The 13,564-nt window shown below is 39.2% G+C and overlaps 1 protein-coding gene across 1 annotated transcript in view; it reads left to right on the top strand.

Moving 5' to 3' along the window:
• Positions 1 to 13,564, top strand: part of ADGRG4 (adhesion G protein-coupled receptor G4) — a 99,189-nt gene that overhangs the window by 42,086 nt on the left and 43,539 nt on the right. Inside the window, 8 exon segments of the mRNA XM_070463247.1 lie at positions 1 to 994; positions 2,115 to 2,209; positions 4,221 to 4,285; positions 6,569 to 6,607; positions 7,829 to 7,882; positions 9,558 to 9,721; positions 10,727 to 10,859; positions 12,640 to 12,758. Coding sequence (XP_070319348.1) covers positions 1 to 994; positions 2,115 to 2,209; positions 4,221 to 4,285; positions 6,569 to 6,607; positions 7,829 to 7,882; positions 9,558 to 9,721; positions 10,727 to 10,859; positions 12,640 to 12,758 — 1,663 coding nt within the window.

The raw sequence follows: 13,564 nt of genomic DNA, 5'->3' as shown, positions 1-13,564 counted from the left end.
CTTACGTTAGTACAGTCTTTGTCAACATTCCCAGTCTCTCAGACTGGTCTTGTACCTGGAGATGTAATGGCAATGTCATCAATTTCCACAACAGGAACTCTTCCTACCTTGGGGATGTCTGAGAGCCCTTCATTATCAATATCTTCAAAATCTATCCCTGTTACTTTGGCTGACATTAAGCACACATTTGAGAAGACAACCACATCTGTAACTCCTGGGACCACACTCCCATCAAATATTTCTGATGCTGCTTCAGAATCTATCATTTCAAAGGCTTCTACTTCACCCATGCTGACTTGGATCTTATCTAGTCTTCCTTCAGGTTCACCTCTGGCAACCAGATCCAATACTCACATTATATCTTCCTCTCCAAAAGAGGTATTAAAATCCACATTTCTGACTTCTGACATAACACCAACACACCCACTCACTAACTTTACAATAGGACCCTTTGCTGGTGTAAGTGCTGTGCTCATCGAAACCACCCCTACACCTACAGTGGGCGGTATCACTATGGGCTTCCCAAGTCCTTTCCCTGTGTCTATAAAAGTCACAGATGACAGTACCTACATTTCCAAATCTTCTGAAGCATTTTCCAGAATCACTGTGACTGCCAACTCCAGGACTGTGCCTCAAGCTCCATCCTTTAGCAGAATGAGTAAATCACCTCCAGTTGACCATACCCCATCTGTTGGTGCCACGTTTCTACCTAGCCCTACAACAACATCTGCATGGAGCAGAATCCCAGCTGCATCAGCACCCACTACCTTAGTTCTTCCTAAGCCCACACAGGAGTCCCTTCTAAATATAGCTGCCACTACATCCACTGCTACTGGAGCCCCATTTCCACTCATCTCCACTGGAGTAACACATCCTTTTACAGCAAATGTGTCCTCATTACCTTCTTCCTCTCTTGAGACAGGCTGGTTGGACTCCACACCTTCCTTTTTATCTACCAAAACTTAGACTTTACCTATTGCCGTTAAGTCCAAAGGTATGTTCTGCAGTGTATGTGGCATAATAGAATGTATGCACAATGGGATATGTGTTCTTAAAGAGAGCCAATTCTCTGAAGGCAGAAAGGGCAAGAGAAGGGTACAGGTATTTCTTCTCTGCTTCAGACAGTATCTACAGTGGGTACCTTATTCCAAGCACAATTCTCTTGCCATCTTTCTTACCTTTCCTTTATTGATATATAATGCAAATGTATGACATTTCTAAGCCTCCTTCCCATCCATTTTGTTCCTAATGCCGGTGTGGACATGGGTCAGAAACTTTACCCCCTTCCTATAAGAGGATTATATGGCCTTAGGTCCAACATGTTGATCACATACCAGAAAACACCAGAAGATACTCTAGCTTGCTGTTTTTGAATTCCGTTAATGCAGGTTTCAATCTTCTCCAGTTCCCACCTCCAGCTGGCTTCTAATGCTTATCTGTGGCCAGGGAGTATTTGGCTTCCAAATAATTAAAATACTGGATGTTCCTTCAACTTTTATATATAGATATAGACATATACAAAGATTTTTTTTGGCCACACCTAATGGCATACAGAATTTCCCCAACCAGGAATCAAACCCATGCCCCCTGTAATGGAAGCATGGAGCTTTAACCACTGGACCACCAGGGAAATACATCTTCCCAACTTTAATATTCTAAAATAGAAAATTATTTAAATTGAATTTGATAGTACAGACAAGAGAAACAAGGGAATAAAGAGAAAAGCCTGAAGCACAAAGAAGGGCATAGGAAGAAATAAGCATTTTCTCAGTACAAATGAACCTGTGAGATAATGTTCAGCTTGGCCTTTTAGTGGACTAGAAATCTGTTAGCCAATGAAAACTAGGATTCGGGGGGAGTTGTAGAATATCTGTCAATTGTGCAGAAATCAAGGAACAGCCCAAAAAATTAAAGCAAAACTGCCAGGGTACATCCTAGTTTGCTTTGGTATATGGAGCCAAAAGTATTGGTTGTTGACCTCGGAGTTAAATTAAGCAAAGTTTAAGAATGAGGCTTCACTGTTTGGTTTCTTTAAAGTGAAGAGCAGTTTTGACCAGACTTACAGAAGTTAAATTTCTTGAACTAAATGAATGAAATTGATCTTATTTTTACAGTTTCCTTCTACAATATTGAAATGAGCCTCTCTGTCTTTGATGAAGAGCCAAGGATCCCTATTACCAGTGTTGTAAAAGAATTTGCAAAAAAATGGGTAAATAATCTATTGACTGTTTATGCAACATCTAAAAAAAGTGAATAGATATATGTATATAAATATGTAACATCTTGCAGAAAAGCTTGAACTTTTTAGCCAACCTGATATATATAAAACTAGGCTTCACTTTTTTCTAAGCATAATACATTACAGCACGTTGGTTTTGATTTTTCTTTTTGCTGCAAATTTATCCACTCTGGAAGCAACACCATGAAGATGTATGTGGTCTCTCTTTTATAGTGTCAATGCTGGAAAGCTTTTTATGAGGTATTATTATTTTAATTGGTTTAGAACTGTACATGTCCCTCCACTGATATGAATTCTGCACCTTTGCCACATTTCCCTACTTGGGGAACCTAGGAGAGCTGTGATAACATAGTGTATGCCATTGTACTTAAATATTTTTGTTTTCTGTACTTTCATTTATTCTCTCTTTTACGCAAGAAATGTTTTATTTATCCTTACATTTTTCTGACAATAAGCAGTAATACCTACTCTGTGTAAAAAATTCTGACACTAAAATCTGAAACCCAGAAAATAAATGTCCTCCCTAATATCACTTACTGTATTAACACCTCTTAACAGTTTGAAGCTTATTCTTTCAGATTTTTTCTATATATGATAACAGTGATTCATACATGTTCTTTTGCAAAAGTAGCTGGAATCATGCTAATTATGCTATTCTGCAACTTGTTTCTTTTCATTTAACCATGTGTCTTTACGCACATTCATGCTGGTAAACATAGACGTATCTCATACACTTTAAAACGATCTCCCTAGGAGGTTGTAATGTGGTAGCCTTAATCCAGGCATCCTTTGGAGGAGATTTAGTTTGTTTCTATTTTTTTTCTCTGTTTGGAAACAATGCTGATAATAATGCCCTTGCAATAAATTTGAAGGGATTGTACTTGAGTATTTCTATAGGATAAATTCCTAGAACTGGAATTGCTAGGTCGAAGGACATGAATATTTTACATTTTGATAGCTATCATTAAGTCACCTCCCAGATAGGTGATACCAACTTGCACCCTCACCAACAGTAACTGATGATGTCTGTTTCCCCTCTGTCCCCATCAGCATTTATTTTCAAGTATATACGGCATGATTATAAGTGCTTGAAAATGGGTTGGTGTATTCATCCACCAGGCCTGCTATAACAAAACATGATGCACTAGGTGGTTTAAATGACAGACTTTTTTTCTTTTTCTTTTTAATTGAGGTATAGTTGATTTATGATACTCTGCCAGTTTCACACATACAGCAAAATGATTAAATTATGTACATATTATTTTACAGACATAGTTCTGGAGGTTGCAAGTCTAAGATCAAGGTGCTGGCAAGGTGGGTTTCTGGTGAGGCCTCTGTCCTTGGCTTCTCACTGTGTCCTCACACATGGCCTTTTCTGTGTGTGCACACAGAGCCATCTCTAGTGTCTCTTCCTCTTTCTCCATAAGGAGACTAGTCCTATCAGACTAGGGCTCCACCCTATGACCTCATTTAGCCTAAAGTACCTTCTTAAAGGCTTCCCTGGTGGCTCAGATGGTAAAAGAATCCACCTGCAATGCAGGAGACCCAGGTTCAATCCTTGGGTCAGGAAGATCCCCTGGAGAAGGGAATGGCAACCCACTCCAGTATTCTTGCCTGGAGAATTCCATGGACAGAGGAGCCTGGTAGGCTACAGTCCATGGGGTCACAGAGTCAGACATGACTGAGCAACTAACACTCTGCACTTTCTCTGCCTTCTCATGTTCTTATCTCCCAATACGGTCACATTAGTGGGTTAGAGCTTCAACATGAATCTTGCAGGGACGCAGTTCATCCCATACCAATAGATAAAATGTAAATCAAAAAGCTGAGTGGAGCAGATGGAAATGTTAAACCAACTGAAATAATAAATGCAGCTTAATGATCACATCATCTCAGGTAACTTTGCTGGGTTAAGAAAGAGGAGCAGGAGTACTAAAACAAATACTTTTTTTTTTTAACAAATACGTTTTATCTTTTACAGTTGAATTCTATATTTCAGGACAGTGAATTTGTTCTTGCTAACCTGGCTGTTCAAATTAAAAACAGGTATGTGAATGTCATCTGCTGTGGGTCTGTTCCTATCTGGAAGGTATATCCTTGGTTTTTGTTTGAGACTTCTGCATTTTGAGTTGCATCTTCCCTTCTGACTGTAGGTTCTCTTTGGATTGATAAAAAGGTTTGTATTATTACTGTAAGGTATAAAGTCAATGAGAGAACAAAACAGAAAAAAATAAATAGGGGAAGTAGTGGAATTAGACTCAGTTACCCCTAAAACCCCTTTAAACTTTAAAATGCTATGATTCTGCGACTTAGGGGAAAAAATCGTATCTTAAAGGGATGAAAGGTTAGGGATGGCCATTGTATGAGGATTGACAAGGCCTTTTATTTTTGGATAATGCACTTTTAAGAATGACAAATTCTAAGGGAACTTGCCATGTTTCAAGAGAGGAATGGTAGCTAGTTCCAGAATTGCCTGGGGCACAGATATGGAGAGGTGATTGCAGTGAAACTGGCAGGTGCTGAGTACTATCTAGAAGACCATAACAAAGTTAACTGGTCATCTGAGAAATATTTTCTTTGCTCTTGTCCTGCACATAGACTAGTCCTCTGTTAAAGGAAAATCCCATAGAATCCCTTTGAAAAATAAGTGTGGTTCTAGTACACCATGGTTAGCTGATTTTTTAAAAAACACTGCCTGTCTTCCATACACTGGGATTTTTGTTTCTTTTGCATGTTCAAACATAAATGGGTTCAAGAAAGTTCACAGAAAGTAATGGAAGTAAATCCATGATAGGTTATTAAAAGAAAATTGGAAATGTCTAAAGTATACACCATTCTTTCAAAGAACTATGTCTATGATTTTTCTTTATTACGGAGGTAATATGTGGTCAATGTAAAAACTTAGAGCTTTACAGAAATCTATCACATGGACAGCAAAAATCTCCAGAAAGCTGCCTTTCCCCACCTACTTTAAGAACTCTGGTTAATGGCTTATTTTATATATTTCTCTAGATTTGTTGTCATGGGTTTACTAAGAGAATGGGATCACATTCTACATACTGTTTTACAACTTTCTTTTCTTGCCTTAGAATACATCATGTATATCCTTTCCAGCTAGTACTTACAGATGTAGCTTATTTGTTTTAATTACTGCATAGAATTCTTTTGTATGGGTGTGCTGTGGTGTATTTATCCAATTACCTCGTGATGGACATTTGATTTTCTTCACCTTTGTATATATATTTGTATACACCCCTGCTGATACTATTATGGAACAGATTCCTAGAAGTAGGATCACTGAGTCAAAGGCTTACCACCATTTTGGTATGCAAATAATGACCCAGCTCTTTTAAAGTGTCTCCTTAGAAAAGGGAACCCTCTTACACTGCTGGTGGGAATGCAAACTAGTACAGCCACTATGGAGATCAATGTGGAGATTCCTTAAAAAACTGGAAATAGAAGTGCCATATGACCCAGCAATTCCACTGCTGGGCATACACACCGAGGAAACCAGATCTGAAAGAGACACGTGCACCCCAATGTTCATCGCAGCACTGTTTATAATAGCCAGGACATGGAAGCAACCTAGATGCCCATCAGCAGACGAATGGATAAGAAAGCTATGGTACATATACACAATGGAATATTACTCAGCCATTAAAAAGAATACATTTGAATCAGTTCTAATGAGATGGATGAAACTGGAGCCCATTATACAGAGTGAAGTAAGCCAGAAAGATAAACACCAATGCAGTATACTAACACATATATATGGAATTTTAAAAGATGGTAACAATAACCCTATATGCAGGACAGAAAAAGAGACACAGATGTATAGAACAGACTTTTGGACTCTGTGGGAGAAGGTGAGGGTGGGATGATCTGAGAGAATAGCATTGAAACATGTATATTATCAAGTGTGAAACAGATCACCAGCCCAGGTTGGATGCATGAGACAAGTGCTCAGGGCTGGTGCACTGGGAAGACCCAGAGGGATGGGATGGGGAGGGAGGTGGAAGAGGGGGGGATCAGGATGGGGAACACATGTAAATCCATGGCTGATTCATGTCAATGTATGGCAAAAACCACTACAATATTCTAAAGTAATTAGCCTCAGACTAATAAAAATAAATGAAAAAAAAATTGACATCATGAAAAAAAAATAATAAAATAAAATGAAGTGTCTCCTTAGAGCCCTAGTATTATCTAAATTTCAGGCAGGGGGATTCTACCATTGTACCTCACAGTTGTCTTTCTCCTGAACTTGTTCTCTCATGTATTTGGTACTGTGGTTTATTTTCCTATAATTTTCTGGTGATTTTGGTACAGAGACATTACTGGGGAAGAAATAACCATGGACCAATTTGTAAGTATTTTTTCAAAACAAATCTACTTGTAACCCACCCTATACCTGATTATATATGGGTAAATAGCTCTTCCATTCAAGTGCATATTATCAGGCAAGGTTCAGCTGTAATAACTGAGGGGTAAATTACATTACTTTCTTTGGGATCTGCATAAGAATCCACTAAGAAAACCAATCTCTGCTTTTCTGAACTGTCTATGTGGTAATTTTTTGAGGCACATTTTGGGACCTATGGGAGTATGGAATGATTTGAGGATTGCAAATGATAAATGGAATTTCTTGTTTGTAGGCATCTGGCAAAGAAACCTTTTTTTGTTCCAAGAGTGACACAATTATTTGCAAAATAGGCATTCACGTAATAAATCCACTCTTGTGTAGAATTCAAGTCAGTGTGACAAAACTATTTCCCATTATTTGTTCCAGTGCCTTAAAGCTTTACAATGTTAGATTCTGAAAGAATTAGTATGCACCAAGGTTTTAAGTTATTTAAATCTGAGATAAATATTTTGACTACACAAAATATAGTCAAGCCTACAGTGCATTCCAAATTATCTGCCATCACTTAAAATACTTTCTGTAAATACCTGAGTCAGAATGTAAAAATTGAAAACAGTATACATACTGTGACATAACTAAAATTCCTCTCAATTAATAGGTGTAAAAGCCTTTTGGTGGTAATGCGGCCCCCAGAGTCAGGCTGCCTGAGTTAGAATCCCTGCTTTTCCACTTTCTGATGAGACCTTGGGCAACTTAATTAAACTCCCTGTACCTCAGTTTCCTCATCTGTAAAATGGAGATGATAATATGACCATTTCTCACAGGGATGTGGGAAAGATGGAATGGAATAACCCACATAGAGTGCTTAGTATAGGACGTAGAGCATGAAATCCTGGTAGTGTTTAATTTGTCATCACCATGTTTGGATCCAGAGCCTGAAGGCTTTGATTCTGCTGCCAGTTCTGTGACCCGTCGGCTGTGAGATACTGGGCACATCATTTAAGTTCTCTGAGACTAGAAAATGGGGTGACACATCTGTGCATTATCCACCCTACAGTGCTGGTGTCAGGACTAAACGCATCGATGTTTTGCGGGTGATGTGTAGATGGCAATGGGTTACATAGATATAAAGTATAATTATGATTGTAGTTGTTAACAATAGGCCTGTAGTCAATTGTGACATTTGTTTAAAGGTTTCAGTGACTATGTACTTTTCTTTTGCGTTATTTGAAACAGAGAGAAGGGCAAGGACTGGCTACAATTTCCCACATACCATACAGGTAGGAGCTGAGTTTATTTAGAGCTGGTACATTTACTTTTAATTTTCTTTCATTTAATTCTGTATGTGTAGCCTGTTGGTCGGAGTTGTCAGAGGGAGATCAAAGTACCTGCTGGTTATTTTGCAGATGCTGTAATTGGACTCTTGCCTACAAGAAATAAGTTGCTTCAGTTGGTCACAGCACAGCCTAGCAGCCTGCCTGCTGCCTCTTTGTAGTGAAGAGAAAATGGGGTCCAAAGTGGTCATAATTCAGGGATAGGGCAATAAAGTGTTGTCATCAAAAAACTCCATGAAATACTGAGCAGGGAAATTGCAAAACAACCTGGAAAGCAGCCTCAGTCCTGTTCAGGCTCGTGGTCCAGGTCCTCCTGGAACACTGGCTATTATTGTTGTTCTGCCTGATGCAACCCAAGAAGGACATATAGACCTAGCGGGGAGGGATGGGGGTCGGTGGAAGGGAGATTCAGGAGGAAAGGAGTGTATGTATACATACAGCTGATTCACTTTGTTGTACAGCAGAAACTACACAACATTGTAAAGCAATTATATTCCAATAAAAAAAAGAAAGAAAAAAAAGGACGTATACTACAGAAGGCTCATGGGAAGGTTATTAAAATATTCAGGGTGTGAAGGGTAGAGGGTCAGCTCTACTCTTGCAACAAGAGGAGAGGTTTAAAAAGAAAAGTCCTCTTCAAACTGAGAAGGTGAAAGCTGTGAAGAGACTGGCTACCAGTGGAATGGGTAGTATGAACAAGGACTTCACTAAATATGGATCAGCAGTGGGGATGGGGCAGGCGTGGCTTCGATTGGATATAGAGAGAATTCTGAGTAAACACAGGCACATCTGACTTTAAAGAGCTGATAGGAAATATAAGAAAGTATTTGTCCAAAAGATGGATCTATAAACAGAAATGGAGAAAAAGCATAGGTAAACTTGTGAGTCTGAAATGTGCTTTGTAATGGAAGATAGAGATACTGAGAATGTCTGAGGACCTCGCTATAGAGCTTGAAGTTAAGGGCAGCCCTGTTCTTTCACACCATATCTTTAATGGACAGAACATTCCAGAATAAGATATTAGGTCTTTGTGGCCTTGGTTAAGGCTCAGTTTCTTTATCTGCAGAATGGGGGTAACAATAGCACTACCTCACAAGGTTCTTATGATAATATGAATTAAAACATGCAGAACAAGAGCTCTACAAATGTTGGCTACTATTATTATCATCATTATTATTTTATTATAGAAATAGGCCTTCTGCAGAACACAGTTTTCTAGACTAATTGAGCATGTGCCTATTTGCCTTATTATTGAGGTAATGATGGATAAATTAGAGACCAGAAGAGTAAAAGGTTTTCTCTGAATGCTCCATCTTCTCTATTAATTATCACAAACCCCTAGAAATTGCATAGCTAGTCAATTTCAACATAATGCAAATGTTGCTGACTGTTCTTTTAAAAATGGGTTTTGAGTTGTTTGTTTTGGATACGAGAACATTTATCAGATGATTTCAATGTGCTGTACTCCATCATTTCTGAAGATTTGCCACTTAATAGCTGTAAAATGCTTGATATTTATGGACTACTAATTAAGTCATCTGCACAGAGTTTCAGCACCGCAAGCCAAGTTGCACTCTGTGGCCATAACTGGAACATCTTTCTCTTTTGCTCTGCTTTTTAGCTGTCTTTGTCAGGTCATTATAAAGGCCAGCTCTTCCTTAGAGCCCACTAAATTGATTAGCAGGATCAAAAGTAAAATACATGGCAACCTCATACATGGAAACTTCACACAAGATCAATTGATATTATCAGTAAAGTCTGGACATGCTGCAGTGAGAAAACTAGGTAATTTGGGTGAGTGTTTTCATATGAATTAATTCCCTTTTTTATAAAGTTCCGAATGTATACATAGCAAGAAACCCTGCCTTCAGAGGGGGAGAGAAACTGTCTTCAAGTTCCTTTCCACATCCTTGGTATTCATCATGCCCTGACAGCCTTTTTACCTGGAAGAGCTTGTAAAAAAACCCAGAGTATCAGAGGAGTCACCAGAGACCATAGACCTGCTCTGGATATTAGCAGCAGCCAGTTCATCAGTGGAGTGGGAGCACATTTTCTCTTGCTTAAATCCTCAGAGAAGGAGAGGAAGGTGTCTTATGACCTTAGAGAGGAGACTGGGATGGCTGGGCAAGGCTTTCTGACCTGCTTCTCTGGCCATCCTGATTTCTGGACTCAAACAAACCAAGTGGGTGGTCAGTAAAAACGGCAACTTTCTCACAAAAACTTAGCTCAGGACACATCTCCCTTTATGTGACAACACTTGGCAGCAAAACTTTGCTTTTAGCATCAACATCAGAACAGAGCACCCTGATCTATACTACTGATGAGGAATACATTGAATTTATTAAAACCAAGTCCAGCCCAAAGTCCATTAAGAAAGAGAAGTCAGCCTTTAGTGTCTGGTCACTGCACCCCAAACTATTAACAACTGCACTCAAAAGGCGGGCAGTCGGCAGGTGGGGACTTTCGATTTTTACTCTACACCTCTTTGTGTGGCTTGACTATTTTCAATGCGTATGTACCATTTTAATGAAACCAAAGCAGAAAAACTGTCCTGTCAAGTGGTAGTTTTAAAGCAAAGGACCAAATGTGAGATCAGACTGGGAGCCTTATTTAAAAAAAAAGACTCAATTTAATGTTATTTTCAACCTGCTTTAAATTGCCTGGTAGAAAAGTTTCCCCTTTTATTTGCTGATGTTTATGTGCAGGGTAATAATGATGGGTGGTAATGGATGTTCATGAAACTTTTAAGTGCCTTTTGCCCTTTCGAATGTGCATTCATTTTCTCTGTAGAGCCCGGAAAGTGCAAAGCCGAAGAAACAGCCTCTAAATACAAAGGGACATATAAGTGGCTCTTAACCAACCCTACTGAGACAGCCCAAACTAGATGCATAAAAAATGAAGATGGAAGTGCTACTAGACTCTGGTATGCACCGGCTAAGTTCTAATTACTAGTTGGGTACACAAAGATCTGCTTAATTGGGAGCATGTTTCCAAGTCATTTGTCTGAGCACGCCTCCTCCTTCCCCCTCTAGTGCCCATCTTCCTTTCTTTCACCTTTTGGGTCTACTTAAGCATACACATGCCACATAATAACAATCCAGAAAAATTTTCAAGAAGACAAGAGGAAAAAAAAAATAACCCATGATCCTACCACCTGAACACAGCTGCTTTTAGGTGGTCGTATTTTTTTCCATGTAGCCTTTTATGCGTGTAGTGGTATTCACCCTTCTTATAGGTATTCACCCTTCTTATAGCAGTAATGTCATTTAACCTTTCACTCAGTGGTTTATCAAACATTTTCCATGCTTTACATTTATTGTCTTAATGACCTTTTCAAAAACCTGCCTCAAAAGCTACCTCGTTGATGGGCCATAATAATTTACTAAATCACTCTACTATTCTTGACTTTAACATTTTCCTTTTTTCATCAGCCCCTCTTTTCTTGCGCTCTGCTACCGGTTTATGCCATTAACTTAAGTGGGCAGAGCGGAGGGGCAGCAGGTTTTGACAAAACCGTAAAAGCTGTCTTTTGGAAGGTGACATCTTAGACTGAGTCCTACCTCTTCTTCCCTGCATCTAGTCACTTAGTGAGTCGTGCAGCTTTTATGGTCACAAACAGAGCTCACCTCTGCCCTTTCCTTTCTGACCCCGCTGCCACTCCCTGGGTGCCTACGATTAGAGCAGTCTCCTGGCCTTCTAACTGCCTGCTACCTCCCCACCCCCAGCTCTACTTCACACTGCTGCCAGCATCATTTTCCTGAAGTATGGCTGCCAACATGCCGATTCCCCACTCCAGTTCTATATTGCTTTAAGGATTAAGTCCAAAACCCTAAATAAAGTACTTAAGACCCTCAGGCCCCTTTCCTCCCCACTCCCCCCAAGAAGGACCGTTGCCTTTCTGGACTTGCATTTTTTTTCTCTGCTTGTGCTATTTGCTCTCTTTGCGGGGTGGGGGCACTTTCTCCATCTCTGTTCTTTTAGAGCCCAGCTCAGCTCCAAAGTTACAAATAAGTTCTCCTTGCTTGGTGTTTCAACAGATTCAGTTTCATTTCTATAGTTTTTCCATTTCATGTTTTGCCTAATAAATGTAGTTACATTTACAATCTCAAAGCACCAAGTTGCAAGCTCCTCAAGGAGCTGTCTTGTTTGTCTGTAGTGCCTACTACCACTCCTAGAACACAGAAGACTCTCAATAAAGAGGTTAGCTGATTTGCAATGAACTGGCTTGAATTGGATCGGGCATAGTGGAGGGTGGATGATGAGGGCCAATGAACCACAGCGGGGGCTATACTAACTGTCTTGAGTGGTTGAATATGCTGAAATAGAGACCACAATTCTAACAGAAATTTTCTCTTAAAATGAAGGTAAGAGGCAAAAGTGAGGGTAGGAGTCATGTCCAGAGGGGCAAAATTCTCTGCCTTGACTTTTGGTCTAGTGGACGTGCCCCTGCCCCATTTTGGGCTCTCTTGCCTGCCTATGCTTCCTGCATGGGAACCCTAGATTCACTTGCTCCCCAAGAGCGAAGTTTTCTTCACTGTACAAACACTGGGTTCCTACCTTTGCCATCTCAGCTAGGAAGTTGGCAGTAGGCTAAGGGGAGGCATGCCAAAGACATACCATGTTCCTTCACCATTTGCTTTCAAACTATTCTGACCTCATCTTCCAACGATGAAGATTCTGTTCATTGCTCCTCTCTTTTTCAGCTCAATCAGTATCGACACTGGCAAATCTCACTGGGAAAAACCAAAGTTTAAACAATGCAAATTGCTTCAAGCGCTTCCTAATAAGATTGTGGATCTTGCTAATATTACAATAAGTGACGGTAAGACTATTCTGCACACATTAGAGAAATAATGGATCCTCAGTTAGTTTGTCTACTTGACCTGAGATCAGAGAGTGTACAGGCAAATCTCCCATAGGAAAATCTACCTGACAACAATCCAATTTCAGAAATGAGATAGTTACTGGTGGTGAAAGTGGGAGTGAAGCGTGAGAAGTCAGAACTGTCAGTGATTTTTGTTTCATAATATTTTCTGTTTTATAATGTTTGGTTAGTTATCATTTTGTTTTATTTTAATTTTTAAGAGTTTTAGTAGATAATATTTCATAAAGTTCAGTATTGAAAAAATAAAAAAAAGGTATGCCATGAAACCTCTCCCTCCCACAGCTGACCCCAGCCATTTAGTTAGTATCCATGGAGATACCTATGCATCTATAAGGAAATGTGCATGTGTATGTATATTCTTCCTCCCTTTTTTTTCTTCCTCCCTTTTTGTACACATAATGGAGAGTGATATACATGCTGTTCTGTACCTTGCTTCTTTCTCTTAATATTATATTGCAGAAATTATCATATTAATGTATGAAGAGCTTCCTTATTTTTTTTCACTGCGTTGTATTAACACACATATGCCCCAATTGATTTCTTTAAACTGTTGCCTATGGATGTCCATACGGATGGACATTTAACTTGATAATTACACCTTGTTTTTTAAAAACTGCTGTAATGAACATTATATGTGTCATTTTGTGCAAGTATGGTATGCTCGAAGCATAAATTCCCAAAAGAAGAATTGCTGGGTCAATCATACTTTTTTTAAGATAAATTATTTTTATTTGCTATGCCAA

The sequence above is a fragment of the Odocoileus virginianus genome, unplaced genomic scaffold (genome assembly GCF_023699985.2).
Source record: "Odocoileus virginianus isolate 20LAN1187 ecotype Illinois unplaced genomic scaffold, Ovbor_1.2 Unplaced_Contig_1, whole genome shotgun sequence".
In the NCBI taxonomy this organism is placed as follows: domain Eukaryota; kingdom Metazoa; phylum Chordata; class Mammalia; order Artiodactyla; family Cervidae; genus Odocoileus; species Odocoileus virginianus.
Note: the sequence above shows the minus strand (reverse complement) of the source record. Positions and strands in the feature narration are given on the sequence as shown.